General features: G+C 39.1%; 1 protein-coding gene across 3 annotated transcripts in view; it reads left to right on the top strand.

Moving 5' to 3' along the window:
* Nucleotides 1–21,972, top strand: part of BABAM2 (BRISC and BRCA1 A complex member 2) — a 408,818-nt gene that overhangs the window by 319,134 nt on the left and 67,712 nt on the right. For 2 of the 3 annotated variants that reach the window (XM_055326951.1, XM_055326952.1), the window contains exons 9-10: nucleotides 2,119–2,189; nucleotides 4,974–5,056. In XM_055326951.1, the coding sequence (XP_055182926.1) occupies nucleotides 2,119–2,189; nucleotides 4,974–5,056 (154 nt within the window). The remainder of the gene's footprint in view (nucleotides 1–2,118; nucleotides 2,190–4,973; nucleotides 5,057–21,972) is intronic. The other variant, XM_055326953.1, reaches the window with a different exon arrangement.

The following is a 21,972-nucleotide window of genomic DNA, read 5'->3' on the forward strand; positions in this document are numbered from 1 at the left end:
TCTTCCAGAACTGAGAAGAAAAGCCTTTTTTAAAGCTCTCCAATTGAGATTAATTTCTAGTCATACATTTTCCTCAAAAAAATTATATTACCATTTTCCCAGAAATATAAGAATCAGTCTGTTTTTCTTATCTGGTTCCCTTTCATTAATTTTACTTGTCTTTTAAAATTGATGTTCTTATGCTTGCTACAAACGAGGACAGTATGGGCTGCTTTTAGAAACAGTCTCTTCAAATGAATTTCCATAATTACATTGGAATCTATCTTTGTAGCCAGTTTTGTTGTGGGTTTCTGTTAAAATGGTTTTCTGTTTTTAAAATCAAGTACACAGAACTGTTTTCATCCCTTTTTAAACAAAGCCACTTAAGCAAACTTATCATCTGTTTTTCTTTTCCCAAAATAACATTTCTGATCCTGCATTAAGCCTGCAAAGTAAGCACTGTTTTTATAAATTGACATAAACCTCTATTATATAAATAGAATTGTTTTACTTTTAAAGGGTACAAAATGGCTATCACTACCAATTGTGTCAAGGTTATTTCAAGCACTTTATCTCAAGCTTTTGTTAGCCATGGAAACTCATTGTGGCTACAGCCAATATAAACAATTTGGGGGGGCCTCTTTCTCCCCTATTTCTTTGAGCCATTATGAGGACATTATGAGGAATGTATTTCTGTGTTAGTAGCTGATGAGTATATGACTTTCAGATGTCCAGCTTAATATGTTCACAATTTTTTAATAAAAACTGTCATTTGGTGATAACAAGGAAATATAAAAAGGCAAAATAAAATCCCCTATTTAACACTCCTTTTTTGGATATTAGGAATTTAAAAAGAAAGAATTGAGCATTGTCCTGCCTTTTCAACGGGAGCTGTAGTTCAGGATAAAATAGCCCCCATTTTATGAGAGGATACTCTTCTTTACAGATAATTCCAGCTGATAAATGCACAAGAAGTGATAGAATTCAAAAAAATCACTGTTTTTTGGCTCTTAATGAAATAATTGATTCAGACAAGGATATCCAGTGGATACTAAAATTATGAGGTGAAAGGTTAAGAAGGGGACTAGGTCTTCACATGCTTTGAATAATATGCCCACAGGCTGCTCCTGGCAGCAAAGGGGATACCTCCCTTTATAGTGGGGGTAGTCCTGCTGTCGTCACCTTAACCAGTGATCAAGCCCACTATCACCTATGAAGTTTTCTTGCCCAAAATATTTAACCTGAATCTAATTACACCTTTAGTCTAACTTCCAATTTATAGGAAATATAGGGAGTAGAGGGAAAAGGAAGGAGATGACCAGAGGGTCTAGAATGCAGAATATATTCTGCAAGACAGCTAGGCCAACCTTTTTGAAAAGTCAATATCCTATATGTATGTGCAATATCACACACACACACACACACACACACATACACACGTGTACACACCCCAAAAGGTACTTTTTTAAAATTTTTTTTATTTATTTATGATAGTCACACACACACACAGAGAGAGAGAGGCAGAGACATAGGCAGAGGGAGAAGCAGGCTCCATGTATTGGGAGCCTGACGTGGGATTCGATCCCAGGTCTCCAGGATCGTGCCCTGGGCCAAAGGCAGGCGCCAAACCGCTGCGCCACCCAGGGATCCCCCAAGAGGTACTTTTATTCTTTATTAAAAGACTTTCTAGATTAAGTGCCTGATCCTTAGTTATACCCTCAATTATACCCTTCCTTTTAAAAGAATATTTTGGAGACAGTTGGGAAATTATGAAAATGCACAGGACACTAGACAAAGTCCAAAAAATGATTGCTAAATTTGTTGGGTGTGATCATGACACTGTGGCTCTGGAGGAAAATGTCTTGTTTCTCGGGAGTACGTGCTTACGTATCTAGGGGCAAGCAGTCATAGCGTCTCAAGTTTCCTTTGACTTGTTTCAGCAAAGATAGACCAATAGCTTGATCAGGAGGTAGGTGGCTGGATGAAGCAACTAGACAAGATGTTCATAGTTGTTGAATATGGGTGACGGGAATGTGGGGATTCATTTGCCATTCTTTCTATTTCTCTGAGTCTTTGTAAGTGTTTTGTCAGAAAGCATTTGGAAATTTCTGACTCCTCAGCTTTGTGTTCATGTTCCAGGTGCAGTATGTGATTCAAGGGTACCACAAAAGAAGGGAATATATCGCTGCTTTCCTCAGCCACTTTGGCACGTAAGTTTCTACATGTTTACACCATCTACCAGCCATGGCCTCACATCCCCATGACCCTGATGTGAGAGCTTGATTAGGAACATAACAGTCTGTGCTTATGTATGCTAGCTTTTCAGTACCATTTTGACTCTTTCTGGTATGTTGCATACACAAAAGCTCCCAGGAAGATCACTTTTAGGATTCTTTGCTAAAGAATAGAAACAAATATCTTCCTTGGAGCAGCGTCATGCTGTAAGCCCAGCAGTAACAAAGGCAGCAGTACTGGAGCTCTTTACAGTGTGCCTAGCACTTTCACCTCCATCTGCTCCTAGGAGTCCCAGGTGAGCCAGGTGGGCTTTATTGGCACAAGTGAGTGAAGAGTGCCCTGAAACTTTAAGAAGCCTTGTAAACTGAGGGAAGTCACCCACCTACAAGAGATAGAGCCAGGGTGGGAGCCCTGGTTCTCAGGACTCAGGTGTTCTGACACAGGACTCCTGCTCACCGCTTGCCACCTGAATCTAGGCAGGAAATCCTGCGTTAGACCCAAAAGCAGCGACTCTCACTTGGGATTAGGCATTGGAAGAAGGCACAGAGAGGGACGAGGAGGCATGGGACTGCAGGTGTAGGGGATACCTCTTCCGTGGCTCAGGTTCCTTAAATGACATCAGAGGCCTTATTGAGCTTCTGCTTAGAGCTTAGCCCAGTGGCAGAGGGAACATGTTTTCCCCACAGTCGTCTTCAAAAGGTGGGGGACCTTCTACCCATTCATGGGGACTGAGCACTAAGGGTGTTAGTGGTCTGTTTATATCCCACCTTATCCCGGAGAAGGCTTATAAATATAGAAAGATATATATAGTAACACAAAATTAAAAATTTAAATAAGGAAATGAATAAATTAAGGCCAAAAAAAGTGGGAATAGGGAGGAGCAGGTGAAATCAAGAATAAGGTTAGCCATTTCCTGGGATATAATTTTGTAAACCATGGTGTAATTATGGGCAAAATTTCTAACTCCTTAAAAACAATTTTAAGAAATTTTCTCATTATCCATAGTGGAATTTTTTATGCCTCCAAAATAGAACTGTCAATATCTTAAGCGGTGTGACTGTCACTTGCATGAGTCTTTAATACTTAGGATTTTTTTCAGCTTTGTTTATGAACATTTTGAGAAAGTACTTATGAAACAAAGTGGTTAATAAATGACACTATTGGTCTTCTAATTTTTGAGGAAGATTATTTTTAGTATATACAATTAAAAATGAAAGACCTAGGACAGTAACCTCCCAAGTAGGGTGCACACACCTGAGAATGTGTGTCTCCCCTCACTCCATTAGCACAAAAGAAAAATATGAAAACCGCATTTATATCTTTTAAAAAATCTCATTCTTGGGCACCTGGGTGGCTCAGTCCATTAAGTATCTGCCTTCTGCTCAGGTCATGATCTCAAGTTCCGGGATCCAGCTCCATGTTGTCGGACTCCCTCTCCCTCTCCCCCTTCCCCCAGCTCATGCATGCACTCTCTCTCTCTCAAATTAATAAAATCTTTTTTAAAAAGCCAAAATAGGAATCCTTTTTTAACATACATTTTGTCTATGTCTTATGCATATAATACAGTAATATAGTAGTACCTGTATGCAACTACTAAATCATATATGCGATTCAGTATAAATTAAGTGATTTGCCTGAAGTCACATTCCTATTATATTGCTATACTGTATGCATAATGAAAAGGATTCTATGCTTCTTTTTACTTACAGCATGCAGGATCTGAAAAGCTTAGATAGCAGTCTTGTAACATACTGCGTTGATTACAAATTCATGAAAAAAAATATAAACTGGTGAATGAAATTGTTGACCTAAGTCAAAGATCTGAATGCTACACCAATAGTCTTCGAGTAAATCACTCAGCCTTTTGAGTCTTAGTTCCTTTACATTTACGGTGAGTTCTCTCTTCCTACTTGAAGTGAGAGACCGTCAATACTGATGGTCTGATGCTCTGGACTCCACCAGGGAGATAGCAGATGCCTCCTTGTGTGGATGACAGAGATGATTCTGTCTGTCGTTGTGTGTGGCTAGCATCATCATGTTATGGTGATGTCTCCCAGGTGGAAGCTCTGGTGGAAAATGGGAAAGGCAAGCCTATTAGGATTTCACCCAGGCCCTTCCATGGTCCTGAGCTATTCTCTTCAACGCATGACACGTACCCTGTGCGTCTCCCATCTGAACCAGCGCCTACCCAGCTAATGTGGCTCTTGTCTTGAGCCTGGTGGGGAGGGGAGGGGACGCAAATGAAAGGATTCCAAGTGCTTTAGAAGAAAATAATATAGACTCCTAAACTAAGTAACGTTGTCATTGCTCATTACTGCTTAGTGCTTAAATGAAAGTAAGACTCATCATCACACAGACAGTGTCATTGCTGACCTTATGGCTTCATTTGTCCTTTTACTCATAACTAGTAACCAGCATTTGCATGGCATTTTATGCTTTATCTTACTTGTTTTTCACAATCTTATAATGAAGCTTGAAAATATTATTATATTTGTTTTACAGATGAGGAAACTGAGGCTCCAGAGGTTAAGTGATTTGCCTGAAGTCACAATAGTAAATGTAAAACTGTAACTTAAACGTAGATACTGTCATTTCAAACCCCACATCCTTCCTATGATAACATTCACTTAACCTTAAATGCATCTCAGATTCAATCACCACGATTTTATGAATGTATTCTTTACTTGGTTCCATCTCTTTTATGCCCTTTTTTTATGAGGGTTTTTTCTTTGTGTGTGTATTTTTTTTTTATCACTTAGAGGTGTCGTGGAATATGATGCAGAAGGCTTTACAAAACTCACTCTGCTGCTGATGTGGAAAGATTTCTGTTTTCTTGTACACAGTGAGTACACTTTTGCTGTGAGCATGCCAGCATACATTTGCAAATATACTAAACCATATGTAATAATGACCGTGAAAATCTTTAGCATCTTGATGTGGTTCCTTTTACTTTAGTATATTTACCACATGGTCTTAAAGAGAAAATATCTCTAGAGCAGGGGTTCTCAACCAGGTATAATTTGCCCCTCGGCACATGTTTGACAGTGTCTGAAGACATTTTTGATTGTCATGATTGGGCAGGACAGAAGTGGGGATTGTTCTTCTGGCATTTAGTGGGTAGAGGGCAGATGTGTTGCAGGACAGTACCCCAACAACAGCAAAATCATCGAGTACAAAATGTCAGTAGTGCTGAGTTTAAGAAACCCTGCCCTGTGTCCAGGGTTCCAGATTCTTATTTCAAAGCATCTTTCCAGCATGAGATTCCAAAACTTTCAGGATTATTCAAAACATATTTGCTTTGATCATGTGGCTATCATCCTTAAGTGAAAATAGTACAACTTTGATAATATAATATGTAAAAGATGAGACAAGTTTGAATGTATTCCCATCATCACTTTTTAGTTTTATTCCACAGATAGGCATATTAAAATGCTTGTTCTGTTACATTAATCAATGACTCAAAAAACTTTATTCCAGCTTTCTCCCTCTCTTTTTTAAACTAATTTATTTATTTGTGATGGGGTGGGGGGCAGAAAGAGAGTCCCAAGCAGACTCTGCATTAAGCATAGAGCCTGATGCGGGGCTTGATCTCAGGACCCTGAGATCACAACTTGAGCTGAAACCAAGTGTCGGCTGCTTAACCAACTGTGCCACCTAGGCACCCCTGGTCCAGCTTTCTCTTAATGGATAATTTGGAATTTGTTTAATTCTTTGTTATGTAAGAATCGTTGACCCATAGTACCAGGTTCCAGTTGCAAGTCAACCAAGACCTTTATTCTTTAGTAATTTGATGTGCAAATTTAGTAATTTGATGCCTAGTCTTCAAGCCAAAGACACAGAAGTTCCAGCTCTCCCAAGTCAAGTTTCAGAAAAGCAGTGGACTTGAGTTGGCTTCACTTAGTGGCTAGAACTACCCTAGACCTTTAATAAACTATTCCAGGAAGAGGAGCTTTGGCTCTGTTGAGCCATGCCATGGGACAGCGTAAAGGCATTGGCTTGGGGGTTTTGTTTCCCCAGCAGACTGACATTCTTGGTTGTGATTTGGTTAGGCTAAAAAAATGGTTCTTAAATTCATTTGTCTTACCCCATCTCACACCAACAGTGAGGGAAGACAGCCTCTAATACCGCGGTATAATCTGCACAGAGAAAACTGAGAGTTGGCCATCTTTATAAGGTGTTTCCTAATGATAAACACCTTGCTACATGTGCTTCTTATTGAGCTTCTGCTCTGTAGTGAGTTACGTACTGGGACCATCTCTTCAAATGCATCTGAAGAATAAAAGCATATTGCTGCATATTAATTATGTGCACAGATTTTTAAAAAATTGGAGAAGTAAGACTTTAATTTGGGTGTTCCTCCAACTAGTTACGTGATATTGTTCAAATCACTAGAACATACTTCTCTCCACTTTAATTTCCTTATATATACACTGGGGATCTGATCATTAAGTCCTTTGGAGACGTTTACATATGGAGCTTAACCCATCATACAAGGCCAGGCCGAAGAGGGAGCCTCACGGTCAAGGTCTCCTAGCAGTCTCCTCTCTGCCTGTCATCTTCTGTGGCCCTACTGGTACTTCCAGCCACCACTTTTGATTCTCACCTTATGTGTTGCTCTTTTGTTTTTTCATTCAGAGCCTTAATTCCTTTGTGAGATCTCATTTCCTATTTGCCATGTTCACTTTACACACCAGTAATTCTGCCTCTAGCCTGGTAACTCGCCCCCAGATCCTGATCACATCGTGGGTCTGTCACCACCCTGAACAGTTGCCTGGTTGATCCAGTGGGTGTGAATCCCCTGGCCCAGTTCATCAAGAAGCCTCACCCAGTGGCTCTGAGAGAAGGACACAGAAGGAGGGACAATTGCAAACATTAAATTAGAGGAATGCTCAACTAAAGTGGCATGAGATCTCAACTCTTTAAATGAAATTTACTTTGGTTTTCTAGCTATGATTCTACTTTCAAAAATCTTGATGTCAGATCATATCAGAGAGAAGGGGGAAAAGCTATCCTTGGCATTGCTCATTCTCACCTGTGTCTTCCATGTGCAACTTTTTTTTAAAAAAAAATATTCATGAGACACAGAGAGAGAGGTGGAGACACAGGCAGAGGGAGAAGCAGGCCCCATACATGGAGCCCTATGCGAGACTCGATCCCGGGACTCCAGGATCACACCCTGGGCCAAGGGCAGGCACCAAACCGCTGAGCCACCCAGGGATCCCCAATTCACATGCAACTTAAGAGTCACTCTTCTGGTGGTGGCGCACAAGAATGATGCACAGGGATGAAGGAGCACTGCCCTCCCTTACCAATGCCTTTGGTGTTGTAGCAATATCCTGTTCCTCTGGGAGTTCTGCTCCCCGAAGACTGTTTCCCCTGGTACCATTTGTCCAGTATCTCTTACAGCCCCTTCTCTACTTTCCCATCTTAGCTTTTCTTTTTTTTTTTAGATTTTATTTTATTTTTTTTAGATTTTATTTATTTATTCATGAGAGACACACACACACAGAGAGAGAGAGAGAGAGAGAGAGAGAGAGAGGCAGAGACACAGGCAGAGGGAGAAGCAGGCTTCATGCAGTGAGCCCGACGAGGGCCTCAATCCTGGGTCTCCAGGATCACACCCCAGGCTCAAGGCGGCACTAAACTGCTAAGCCACCAGGGCTGCCCATCCACCTTAGCTTTTCTAAGTCAAACATGTAACATGTAGTCCCAAAGTCATATTTTCACTTAGTTTTGGTTGCCTTCTCCAGAAACATCAAACCCATGGGCACTCTTTGGCACTCTTTGGAACGATTACAAGGGCTTGGGGATTTGGTTAATTTACTTTTTTTCAGAGTGTTTCCTCAGGCTCTTATTCTCTCCTTCCCCAGGCTGCTTATACCTTGCCTCTCAACATCACTGCTTACACGCATGGCTCTTTGGCAGATATGACTTTGTCTGTGAATCAGGGGACTTGATGCTGTTTCCTGATCCATCACTAATACACAGCCTGTCCTTAAATAAATGAGTCCCACCTGATTGCTTCTTATATCTAAAACAATAGGACTTGCTCCATCAGAGTGAAGCTTGGTTGGATAACATGTTTTATTTCATCATGCAGTTAAGCATCTGATAGTTTCCTTTGGAAATTATCTGCTTACTTGGTCACAACACCCAAGAGACCACTTGTTCCCTTTTTTCTTTCCATCAAGATGGGGGAGTGAATATGGGATGGCAGAGAGTTAGTGATAGAACACTGCTGTGAATTATTCTGAGTTCTCAAGAACATGAGGAAGGAAGGAGATGCCTAGAGATGTTGCTGGTCTTCTGTGGCTGGCTCTGCTGCTCCATGGAGAGTGAACACCTGGCAGGACACCAGATCACTTCCCTACCCTCCTTTCTTTCTACCCCTTCCCCAAGACTAGGAAGAAGGCTGTCACTAGGGCAGGTCCTGGTAATAATTCTGAGCATTTTGGATGCTAGAGAAAAGAGGCACTCCTCTCTTGAGGCAGATGACTCTGACCTCACACTTTGCTAGAGTGTTGCAGAAGCAAAAATGCCCCTCTGGAAAACATTGTACGTATTCTGGGATGTCTCACAAGACACTGCAACCTTCAACATTCTGACGGTTTCTGGAGTGGAGATGTGGCCATGATCATGGCCGTGGAGTTTTCCATTTATTCCTCTTTTTTTTCTTTCCTTCATTATCAATATACTGCAAGACTTGGGATCATGCAAGGATCACAGTGTTCCCATACAAAACTGTTTTCAGGAAGGTTTCCTGGCCATTATCTAAGAACTGTTTGTAGTGGTTATAGGGGTAATTCCATATTTGCCAAACTCTAGGGGTAGATGTTATCTTTAAGCCAGAACATTTTCGGAATGCTGGGTGACAAGAGAACCAGACAGCCAAGCATGGTAACACAGAGCAAAAGCAACCACTGGGAGAAGTGTCAGCTCTTCTTCATGGTCCCAGTCAGCTGTGCTATAAGTAGGTACAAAAGGAGGCAGCTGCCTGTGGTAGCAGGATTGCTTAGAATTAGACGGTATTGAGATCTGTGACTCCTAAGGCAAGTGAGAGAGTGTGTGTTTGTATGACAGGTTGTCTTTTTCCATTACCCATAAATCCTTGGTAAGTGACCCTTTGAGTCATCCAGCCTGCACCAGAGGCCATGTCTCCTTGGTAAAATACCTATTTTAAATCTGACCATTTGGGCTCTTCCATTTAATTTTTTAACCTCTCTACCCCTAACCCAGTCACTTTAACCCAATTCAACTGAGTTCTAGTTTTATTGAGAACCTCTCTGTGCTTAATACACTGAAAGGTCCCAGGGGATATTAGTAAATAATTCAGCCTTGACCTTAAGACATTCAGAGCCTGGCAGAAGAGTTGGTGAACTACACCGTGTGGGCCAAAGCCCACCCTCAGCCTCTTTTCATATGGCCATCAAGCTAAAAGTGGTTTCTGGGTTTTTAAAAGGTTGTTGTTGGGGAATCCCTGGGTCGCTCAACGGTTTAGCATCTGCCTTCAGCCCAGGGCATGATCCTGGAGTCCCAGGATCGAGTCCCACATCAGGCTCCCTACATAGAGCCTGCTTCTCCCTCTGCTTCTCTCTCTCTCTCTCTTTCTCTGTGTGTGTGTGTGTGTCTTTCATGAATAAATAAATCTTTAAAAAAAATCGTTGGGAGTGAGGGGAGGAAGAACAGAAGACAAGGGTGGTAAAGCCTAAAATACTGACTCCTTGACACTGTACCAAAAAAGTTTGCAGCCCCAGGTCTAGTTGATGAGAAAGGAGACCAGATAATGGTGAATTACAGTGGTATGCATTTTTTAAAAGAAATCGTTTGTGAACTTGCCTCCTATATGCCAGACACAAAGAGACCAAGGGCAGAGAGAGAGCTTCATATGTTTTATATATAAGAGAGAGATGTAGGAAAAGAGAGATCCTCTCTAATGGAATCTAATGAGAAAGACAATAAAGAAGTAAACTATCAAATAGGCACATTTCAAATGCTGACACCTCTGTAACAGAACAAAGCAGGAGTCTACAAAAGAGACAAAAGGGACGTGTCCTTGGTCAGGGAAGACCAGTCCTAAATAGAATGGAGTGGACTCATCTCCTTGCCACTGAAACAAAGTCTTGTAGAGTATGTAGCAGTGACAAGCATGATGGCTACTAGATAAATCAGTAAAACCAAAATTGTGAGGCTTTTCAGAACTTGCTTAGGTTTTTGGATACAAATCACATTTTTCTATAAATAAATAGATTTGAGGAACAAATCAGAATCATTAAAGTGGTTAAAATCAGGAACCACAATGTTATGTATTAGAATTCATTTCAAAGCAAATCTATGGGGATCCCTTGGTGGCGCAGCGGTTTGGCGCCTGCCTTTGGCCCAGGGTGTGATCCTGGAGACCCGGGATCGAATCCCACGTCAGGCTTCCGGTGCATGGAGCCTGCTTCTCCCTCTGCCTGTGTCTCTGCCTCTCTCTCTCTCTCTGTGTGTGACTATCATAGAATAAAAATAAAAATAAAATAAAAAAACAAAGCAAATCTATGAAAAGTGTAATATTATTTTAGAATTATTATTATTACTTCAGATAAAGCATATATAAAGATTTGTGACTTAATTTTTATCATTTCTAGTATGAATAATAGCTATCAAAGCAGCAAGAACTAAAACCGATTGTGCATAAAAAGTGAAACTAATCAGCTCTCTTTATTCTTCAAAGAGATAAAAGAATATGGAAAAAGATAAAAGAAAATCCACTTTCTAAAATAAAATGCCTTTTTGCTTTGATTATGAGAACTGTTGGTCCTTTAGATACTTTAAACATTTTGGTTAATTTTTATCCTGGACTTCCTTGAAAGTGGTTAGCTCTGCTAGGTAAAGTGGTTTTCATCTTTTGATTACATACACAAGCACACCCTGTTCACAGTTTACAACCCGAATAGCACTAGAACTTTAGCGACCACTGTCACTATTTTGATTCAGATTGAAACTCCTGTTTTATCTTTACAGTCTACTTCTAGAAAGCCTTTCTCTGCAGTTTCTGACACTGGTTTGAGAATTCATGTCATTAATCTTCATAATATTCTTGAGAATATTCTTTTCATTCTGATACCTTGGATTTATGTGACACCTTTTTAATGACCTTAAAGGATTTCTTGTAAGGAAGGAGGTTGTAAATCAGATGCACCATGTGGTCATTTCTTTCCTTGTACCCTCTCATATATATTGTGTGTTTCCTTTCCATTGTAATTACTGGATCAAAGTAATTGCTAAAGTGAGTTTATCTGATCAAAGAAAGGGCATTAAAATGTGGCGATTTTGACTTAATGTATGCAGCTGCTTTGAAATTAACACATTGAAATCCAAGAAGGCATCTAAGTCAATGAAACAAAGGAAGCTGTTTACAAAGAATAACTTTTATAATATTGATCCAGTTCAGTATACCCTTTTCTTAAAATCAACTTTAAAGTATTATTGACATTGGTGGAAACAGGGGCATTATTTTGGTGCAGAACTTCTGCTGTTGTTAAAAATAATAGGAATAGTAAAAAATAGTTAATGTGTGTTGAACATATACAATGCTCTAGTATTGCTCTAGTATGGTTCTAGTAATGCTCTTGTATTTTACATATACAGTATTGTGTTGTTCAAGCCTCATAATATTCTTCTGAGGATAATTACTAATGTTACTTCATTTAACAAATGATAAAAGTGTGGCAACAGAATTGTGACAGACCTAGGATTTAAAATCCAGGAACTGATTCCAGAACCCGTGTGCTAAACTGCATTACTATACTATTTCAGATAATTGGTTGGCAGTACCCCCAATGAATTTTGAAAGCCCTTGGAGCTTCCCAGAGAAAACCTGTAAGCTCTAGGAACCAAAGTGTTCACCCAGGCTCTGGGAGATATGTGTAGACTGTCTCATTTCTCAGACACATGAATGGACATCTCACCAATGACAATATTGATCTGAAGGCAGCAAGGCATGAAGCTGGTGTTGCTCCTCCATAGTAATGATAGGCTTTCCAGCTGTAAACCTCTGCCTAGCAGCCCAAAAGATACCAGCTTGAGTAGAGTTTCACTCTGTGGCCATAAAAAGCTAAACCTAATGGATTAATCAAAGAATTAACCACCTATTGATTATCTAAAACTAAATTTAACGTGTTTAGACATAGTGCATGTGGTCAGTTATGATGGCTCATTATACAAAGTCCTGCAGTTGCAAAGCCTGCAAAATTGGAGTCAAATAGACAATGTAGGTGTGAGAGTAGCCCAGGTTCTAAGACAAGAAGGAGTGGTAAGAACTTGGCAAGCTGCATACCCCTTTACATGATTTTGATTTTTTTTTCTAAAATGGAATATAAACCTAACATTTCTGTGACCTGGATTTATCCTAATGGCCAATGAATCTTTTTTTAGAAAACACTTTAAAAAAAGAAAGAAAGAAAGAAAGAAAGAAAGAACTTTTTTTTTAACAGTATGAAGGTTTCTCAAAAAGTTAAAAATAGAACTACCCTACCACCCAGCAGTTGCACTACTAGGCATTTATCCAGAGGACACAAAAATATGATCCAAAGGAGTACATACATCCCATTGTTTATAGCAGCAATGTCCACAATAGCTAAAATATGGAAAGAGTCCAGATGTCCATCGACAGATGAATGGATAAAGAAGATGCAGTATACATATATATGGGGAATACATATACAGTATACATATAATATGCATATATATACACATACACACATACACAGTGGAATAAAACTCATCAAAAAGAATGAAATCTTGCCATTTGCTATGACATGGATGGAATCAGAGAGTATTATGCTAATAGCAAACTAAGTCAATCAGAGAAAGACAAATACCAGATGATTGTAGAATTTAAGAAGCAAAACAGATGAACATAGAGGCGGGAAGGAAAAATAAAATAAGAGGAAAATAGAGAGGGAGGCAAACCGTTAAGATTCTTACCTCTAGGAAACAAACTGAGGGTCGCTGGAGGGAGTTACGTGAGGGAGAGGGGTAACTGGGTGATGGGCATTAAGGACGGCACTTGATATAATGAGCACTGGGAGTTATATGCAACTGATTAATCACTAAATTCTACCCCTGAAACTAATAATATACTATCTGTTAAACTGAATTTAAATGTTTTTAATTTTTAAGCGAAAAAAAAACTTTTTATTATAAAAATGTCAAACAAACACAAAAGTAGATAAACCCCCATGTGTCCATCACCCATGTTGCAGCTTTGTCTACCTTGCTTGTTTCATCAATCCCTTTCTCCTTTTTTAGTTTAATTTTTAAATTTTTCTGGAATATTTTGAAGCAAATGTGAAATATTTCACTTATAGATACTCAATATGTATCTCTAATAGATAAAGATCTTTTTAAAAGATGTATCCAAAACAACATTATTAGAACATTACAATTCAGTAACAAATTGTAGTATTATTTAATATCATCTAATAGCCAGTCTGTGTTCACATTTCCCCATTTGTCTTAAGCATGTTTTTTTTTTTTTTACAACTGATTTGTTCAAATCAGAATCCAAATAAGTCAGGACTCATGAATCTTGAGAATCTTTCCTTAGAAAAGAAGAGATGTGAAGAAAATATGGAGTGAAGTTATTAAAAACGTCACTTCACTAATGGACCTATAGAAGACAAGGTCTGACATTTGTTTATCACTTTGATTTCAAAGTGCTTTTAATTACTGCATTTAAAATATGAGTCATTGATTCTCTGTGTCAGTTCTGAATGAATTCTTAGCACTAGAATGAATGGTTTGGGATTATCTAATACAGGGACTTCTAATGTTCTTGTGCCAAAGACTCCTTTGGGAAACCCTCTAGAACCATTCTTTGAACAGTGTTTTAAAAAGCATAAAATAAAATATATAATGCTACAAAGGAAGCCAATTCTATTAAAATACTATTACCAAATTGTTAAAAATGATTTAATCATATGGTTAAAAACATATGATATGAGATATGCGCTTCTTTGATGACACCTTGAAAAACAATATCCAGTGGTACATCTAATAACCCTTGTAACTTTGAGATAGTGATGAGCATAAAGAATATTTTAAGATATGAGCAACACCTGCAGTGTGATTAGAAGCATCTGTGATTTCTTTTGATAACAAAGTCAAGATACTGCTAATACTGCTGTAGATTGTTGCCTACATTCATAATTGGAGGAAACACTAAATTTAAGTTAAATGTAGTGAATGTGAAAGATACACTTTTTTCCTGTGCAAGTTCCCCCAATGCCCACATTTGATTCTAAGACCTTGCAGAGTAGGAGGCAAGGAAGGTGTGTGGATCTGAGATTGAGAATCTCAGAAAATTCCCTGTCTTACAGGGGTAGGTTGTGGCTGAGTACCTAACCCCAAGCCATGCATAATGTTAGGGAAGAATAGGACTAGAAGCCAGGTTCCTATATTCAATTAAGCATTTTCCCTGTTTGAATGGCTGAATTCTAAGATTCCTAGGTAAGGTAAATGTAGATATTTTTGCAGCAGTATGTGGTCAGTATTATGTTGCTGATATCTTAATACTATCCTGAAGAACTGAGTAATGTCCAACATAAGGAAAATACCACAAAATAATACTCATTTAATTTTTAATGACCTTCCTTTTGTATATTATATGCTCCCTAATTGTACAAGTTCAACTTTCCTAAGTCCATGGGACATTTTTCCCCTATCTTTTTGAAGTATAACTTTATACTTTAACTTATAGTAAAACTCACCCATTTTAAGTGAATACTTTAATAAATTTTGTCAACCACATACAGCCACAGAACTAGCATCACAGTCAGGATGTGGAATATTTTCATCACCCTACAAAGCTTCCCATGTGCCTTTGCAGTGGATTCCCTCTCTTGACGTTCAGTCTCAGGTAGTCACTGACCATTTTATGTTACTACGGTTTATTCTGTTATAGAGGGTATAGAATTTCATAAAACTGGAATCTAATAGTATATGGTCTTTTGTATGGGACTGCTTCCACTTAGCATAGTGTTTTTGAGATCCATCCATGTTGATATTTCATTCTTGTTTATTACTGAGTAGTAGTCCCTTTTTCCATTCCACTAGTCATCCATTTACCAAGTTGGTGGACATTTTATTTGTTTCCAGTTTCTGCCTATCAAGAATAATGCTCCTCTGAACATAGTTTAAGAATAAGTCTTTAAAAAAAAAGATTTTGGGATCCCTGGGTGGCGCAGCGGTTTGGCGCCTGCCTTTGGCCCAGGGCGTGATTCGATCCGAGACCCCGGATCGAATCCCACATCGAGCTCCCAGTGCATGGAGCCTGCTTCTCCCTCTGCCTGTGTCTCTGCCTCTCTCTCTCATTCTGCGTGACTATCATAAATAAATTAAAAAAATTAAAAAAAAATAAAAAAATAAAAAAAAAGATTTTAATTAGTTATTCATGAGGGACACAGAGAGAGAGAGAGAGAGGCAGAGACATAGGCAGAGAGAGAAGTAGGCTCCATGCAGGGAGCCCAATGTGGGACTCGATCCCGGAACTCTGGGATCACGCCCTGAGCTGAAGGCGGACAGACGTTCAACTGCTGAGCCACCCAGGCGTCCCTCTCATTATGGTTTTAAGGTACAATTCCCTAAGGGCTAGTGATGTTGAGCACCTTTTCATGTACTGTTTGCCAAGTAAGTTGTTTTGTGAAATGTCTGTTCAAATCTTTTTCCTGTTGTAATTGGATCATTATCTATTTTTGAGTCATGAATTCTTCATATATATTAGATGCAAGCCCCTTGTCAGTTATATGTTCTATGCATTTTTCTTCCAATCTGTTTCTTGCCTATTCATTTTTTAACTGTTTCTTTGAAAGAGCAAAAATTTTAATTTTGATTAAGTTCATTTTATCACATTTTCGTTTTATGGTTGTGCTCTTGTTTTTAAAATTTTAATTCCAGTATTAGGTAACATACTGTGTCATATTAGTTGCAGGTATAGAATATAGTAATTCAACAATTCTGTACATTACTCAGTGCTCATCATGTAAGTGTACTCTTAATCTCTATCACCTAGTTCACCCATTCCCCCTCTCCCACCTCCTGTCTGGTCACCATCAGTTCTCCAGTTAAGAGTCTGTTTTTTGGTTTGTCTCTTTTTTTTTCTTTGTCCATTTGTTTTGTTTCATTAATTCCACATGTGAATGAAATCATACAGCATTTATCTTTCTCTTTTTCACTTTGCATTATGCCATCTAGCTCCATCCATATCACTGAAATGGCAAGATTTCATTCTTTTTTGTGGCTGAGTAGTATTCCATTGTATCTATATACATTACATCTTATCCATTATCTATTGATGGACATTTGGGCTTCTATCATAATTTACCTTTTGTAAATAATGCTGCCGTGTTGGGGTGCATATATCTTTTTGATTAGTATTTTCATACTCTTTGGGTAAATACCCAGTAGTGGAATTACTAGATTATGTGGTAATTCTGTTTTTAATTTTCTGAGGATATTCCATACTGTTTTCTGCAGTGGCTTCACCAGTTTGCATTCTTACGGACTGTGCTTTTAGTGTCCTACTTAAGATGTAGTTCAAAAAGAATTTCTAATCTAGTTCAAAAAGAATTTCTACATTGTTTTCTTATGCAAAATTCATAATTTTAGCTCTTACATGTAGGTCTGTGGTCCATTTATTATTGTATAGAAGTACAATTGATTTTTGTATATTGACATTTAGTGGATTCCTTAGAATTCATGATCATGTCACCTGCAAATACTTTTCCAACATGTATTTCCTTCCTTCCTCCCTTCTTCCTTTTTTTCTTCCTTCCCTCCCTCCTCCTTCCTTCCCTCCTCCTTTCCTTTCCTTTCCTTTCCTTTCCTTTCCTTTCCTTTCCTTTCCCCTTTCCTTTTTGCTTTCCTTTCCCCTTTCCTTTCCACTTTCCTTTTTCCTTTCCTTTTTCCTTTCCCCTTTCCTTTTTCCTTTCCTTTCCTTTCCTTTCCTTTTTCCTTTCCTTTCCTTTCCTTTCCTTTTCCTTCCTTCCTTCCTTCCTTCCTTCCTTCCTTCCTTCCTTCCTTCCTTCCTTCCTTCCTTCCTTCCTTCCTTCCTTCCTTCCAGGGATCTTCAGACCTGACCTGTTTGTTGATTTAGTCCATGCACCATATATTGAGCACTTGCTCTGTTTCAGGCACTGTCAAAACTCTAGGGATACCAGAATGAATACCACCTGCTCTGAAATTGCTCAGTCTAGTAAGAACATATAAAAACAAATGCAATCTTAGGCATCTACCAGACATTTTGGGAACATAGCCCCAACCTGATAGCACAGGAGGACTGTAAGAACATTTCAGGCAAAGGAGCTAGCATAAACAAAGGCACTGAGGGGAGAAATAGAGTAAGGGACTGTAAATCATTTAGAATTTCTCCAATGTGTATTGGATCCTGGGGAACTGTGAGAGATTGAGCTAGAGGCTGTCAGAGCCCAGAACTCAGAGAGCATTGTATACCAGGCTGAAGAGTATAGATCTTATATCCCAGAGATAGCAAGGAGTTATTGAAGTGTGCTCAGTAGAGCACAGTAGAGAAGTGGTATGTATTTTCTTTTTTTTAAAAAAAAGGGGGGGGGACTATTTTGATAGATGATTTAGGGAAAAGATAATTAGACCTGAATGAGAACAGTCATAACAAGGATAAAGAAGAAGGAACACTACTTACAAGGTTCGGTTTGGGAAGATGAAAAAAGCTCTGAAAGTGAGTGGTGGTGATGGTTGTATAGCAAAGTGGCTATACCTCATGCCACTAAACTGTACACTTCAAAATGGTTAAATTAGTTATTTTTATGTTAATGTATATTTTACCACAATGGAAAATGAAAAAATAAAAAAGACACAATTCATTAGTAGGCAGGCATCTTACTGGCAAACTTTCTTCAGTCTCAGTCATCATGGTATTTTTCTCTAATTCATTGTCAATCAGAGGTTATTTGTGCTAAGAAGTGACCTCTAATGATAGGTAATAATAATAATAATAGTAATGCCATTGTTCATATATAAATAATATTGTTTGCGGAGTGCTCATTCTGGGCAAAGTACTGTGTTAAGTACTTTACATTCATAATTCCATAGAATTCTCTCAACAGTCCTGTCAAATGGCTCCTTATCTGCATTTTACAGTAGAGGAGAAACTAGGGCATCTAGAAGTAAAATAATTTGCCGGATGTCCCATAGCTAGTAGTGGAAGGAAGCAGCATTAGAATTAATACCTTTTCATTCCAGAACCCTTACTCTTAACGGTTCACTGGAGCGTACTAGTTCACATGGTGGAGCATGCCACTGGTTTGGGAATAGGCTACAGATGGGCTGCTGATCGCTTTAGTTCTTATAGGAGCTGGAACCCATGTTGGCAACCTCTGCTGGCCTCACACATTTTTCCCAGGGTGCCATGCAGTCACACCATTTTTCCCATGATGCCATGATTTCAAAAGAAGCTGAAGAGCACGGTGTAATGCTATGTTGTCTTTTCTAAAACAATTAGAAGACCCTAGATACGTATACTACGAGGAGACTCCCAGCCCCAGTCTGCATGATGGGTAAAGAAACTAATCCATAGTTCCTTTCTGCAAATGAAGTCCCACAGTGTTCTCCAGTGTTATTTCTGATGTACCCAGCTGTTAATCTGTCTCTTTGTACTCTGAGTCTTTTGAGCCCTCCAGAGTGTTGAAAAAGTAGATTAGGATCCCCTGTCTCCAGGAAAACCATAGCGCCTGCCAGTGACCAGCAAACTTTGCATACAGGTGAGCCTAGAGAAGATCATTGCAAAGAGGAATCTGTGAGTGTGATTGAGGCCAGGGAATTAACATTCACATTTTAAACAACCTCCGCAGTCTCTGATCTAGACCATTTTTCCCACTGTGTTTCCCAGTAAAGAGACAAATTTAGTTCCTTGCATCTTCCCAGTTAGTCTTTCAGGTTAGACACAGAGTCTTACTCAGCTTTATAGTCCTGAACATTTATAGGACTGGGGTTTGCCTTTTTATGTACTCCCAGGTGGCAGGTGCATTTAATTCCATGAACACTTAAACATATTTTTTTGTGCCAGGCACCATGCTGAATACTAAAGATACAGGGCCGAATGGGACATGTTCCTTTTCTAAAGAAACTCACAGTCTAATGTACTCAAAATTCCGTGAGGCTTTTCCCAATGAAGATTGTCTTAAAAAAAAAAAAATCTCTTTGGCTTTGCTAAAATTTCTTCTTTCTCATTTGGCTGTAGTTTGGAAACCTCATATGTATTGTAAACTGTCTCCTGTGTCAGACAAATTAAAAAGAATTTGCAAAGTTTATCCTTAAGCTCTCGTTTGATTGAGACCTCAGAAATGAACTGTGGTCTGAAGAAAGCATCTCCAAATGGTGCGTAGCCTTTGTTTTATGTCGGAAGAATGAAGTGGGCCAAAACCCTCAGTTCAGTCTGTTCCACCACAGCTAGTCAATGAGAAGGTAGACCCTAATTGATGGGACAGTGCTTGAACACTGTATTTACAAGAAGATGAAAACATGCTCTGTTGGCCTCTAACCAAGAGGACCGAATACTTCAAAAGACCCATTATTCTGGAAGATGAACAGCCCAAGATCGCAGCAGACTCAGTGGACTCCACAGAAAGTAAACAAAAAGAGACTGTCTGCTCTAATGTTCAAAGACAGTTTACTCCAACAGCATCCATTGTTTCCATTATTCCAGAGATCATGGGGGCTGCAGAAAACCCAACACAATCAGAAAGAATGGCTTCTTGATTTCAGCTTTCCAAACTTGATTCTTTTAACAAGTAGAAAGTCCTTTGAAACAACCCAGATTGCACTTTGGTACCCTGAGAATGTTAGTTGTTTTCAGCCATGTATGAACCACGGAGGTGCTGGTGAGTGACTAGAGTGTTGAGTGGGAGTAAAGACCTCAGTGTCTATTCCTGGTCCCATTTTGTCCTGGCAAGTGTGTTAGGTCAGCTCAGTCTCCCCACAGAAGGTAATAATATAATTAAATCAGTTGTTTTTCTTCAAGCGGGCTAAGGGGCAGAAAATGGAAGAGCAGGGGTGGCCACTGTGCTGATTCACCTTGCACGACTCCTGTGTATTTCCAATTTGGGAGAACAGGAAGGAGGTAGGGCTTAGCCAGAATTTTCAGGCATGTGTGGGCTTGTTTTTGCACATGCGTGCACACACACAAATACACACACACCTCAGTGAAGACACTTAGCTAACTTAACACTCCTGGAACTAAGGCATGGAGAAAAACAAAAAGTAGCTGTCCCTCCCCGCCCCCAAACACACACAAAATACAGGGACCCTTCTAAGAATCTTCCTTTTTAATTTTTTTATTTTGTGGTTTGTTTATTTATTTATTTATTTTGTGGTTTGAATGGGCAGTAAAGTCACCTAATTTTTTAAGAAAATGCACACTATGAAAAAAATCTCTCCTTCCCCCTTGCTTCATCCATCTTGTCTTCTTGTCACTATTTTTTTTTTTGAAATTGACATACAGTGTTACAGTAATTTCAGGTGTATAGCATGTTCATGTACATTAGCTTTTTAAAATTCTGCTTTGCAGAGTTTCTTCACACAGATAAATGTTAGAATATATTCTTAATTTTCTTTCCTCTTGCATGAAAAGCATATTACACGTCCAGTTCCCCAGGATCCAATACACATTGGAGAAATTCTAAATGATTTACAGTACTTGGAACAAGTATTTTTGAGGTCTTGTTACCATGGATGTGCAGTTCTTAACCTCCCCTCAATCTCAGTTCCTGAGTTAAGACAAAGGCTCAGAACCTGCAGCTTTCCAGCTCTTGTAAATTTAGGTGGGATTTATAATGCTTCTGTCACTCTCAAGTGGTTATTAGAAATGTCTCTTCAATATCTGCTATAAGACTTTACAGTATTTCAGAGTCCTCTCCCACTTATCATCTCATTTAATTTGAAGCTCCCTGAATACCATGGAGTTGGTAGAGCAGGTATTACCCTTGTTTTTAAGGTGAGGAAATTAAGAACAAAGAGTGTGCATTGGGTCACACATGGCTCTAAGGGCCATTCTCGTACCTAACGCAACTTTTCCTATTTTCTGAAAACAAGAAACTGCTTCCCATAGTTTTGTTAATACTTCTCCATATCTACCACATAGTCTTTCATGGTTTTTAAAAATGTTTTTATTTTGAGATCATTGTATAGTCGTCACATCTAAGCATAAGAAATAACCAGACAGAGAGATGTTGTGGTACCCTCTACCAAGTTTCCTCCAGTGCTGGCATCCTAAACAACTGCATTACAATAGCAACAACCAGAATATTCACATTGACACTGTTATGGGGCAGAGCATCTCCATCACCAGGAGGATCCCCAGTGCCCAGGCCAGTTCCTATTCCCCTGCAGTTTCCATTAAATCAGCCACCCTCACCCACTGACTCTTTGTTGTTCATACTCCTAGTGTGTGGTATGACTTGATGGCTGTTGGGGAGATTATTCCCTGCAGAGAAATTCTGCAAAATTATATCCTGATCCTTCCCAATGAGAGGCAAGTTTTCTGTATCTGGATGTACTAAATCCTGTTTCTTTAGAAGTGTCCCAGACCTACAAAGATGTAACCAGATCCAACATTTCAGCAAACAGAAGGGGAGGCTTGTAACAAACAGGAGTCATTGCTCTATAGTTACCCCCACGAGCACATACTCCCCTTCCAGGGCAACCACATTACTTCATAAACATGCCACCTCTTCTTTATCTCAG

This window comes from Nyctereutes procyonoides, unplaced genomic scaffold (assembly GCF_905146905.1).
Source record: "Nyctereutes procyonoides isolate TBG_1078 unplaced genomic scaffold, NYPRO_anot_genome, whole genome shotgun sequence".
NCBI classification, from domain to species: Eukaryota; Metazoa; Chordata; class Mammalia; order Carnivora; family Canidae; genus Nyctereutes; species Nyctereutes procyonoides.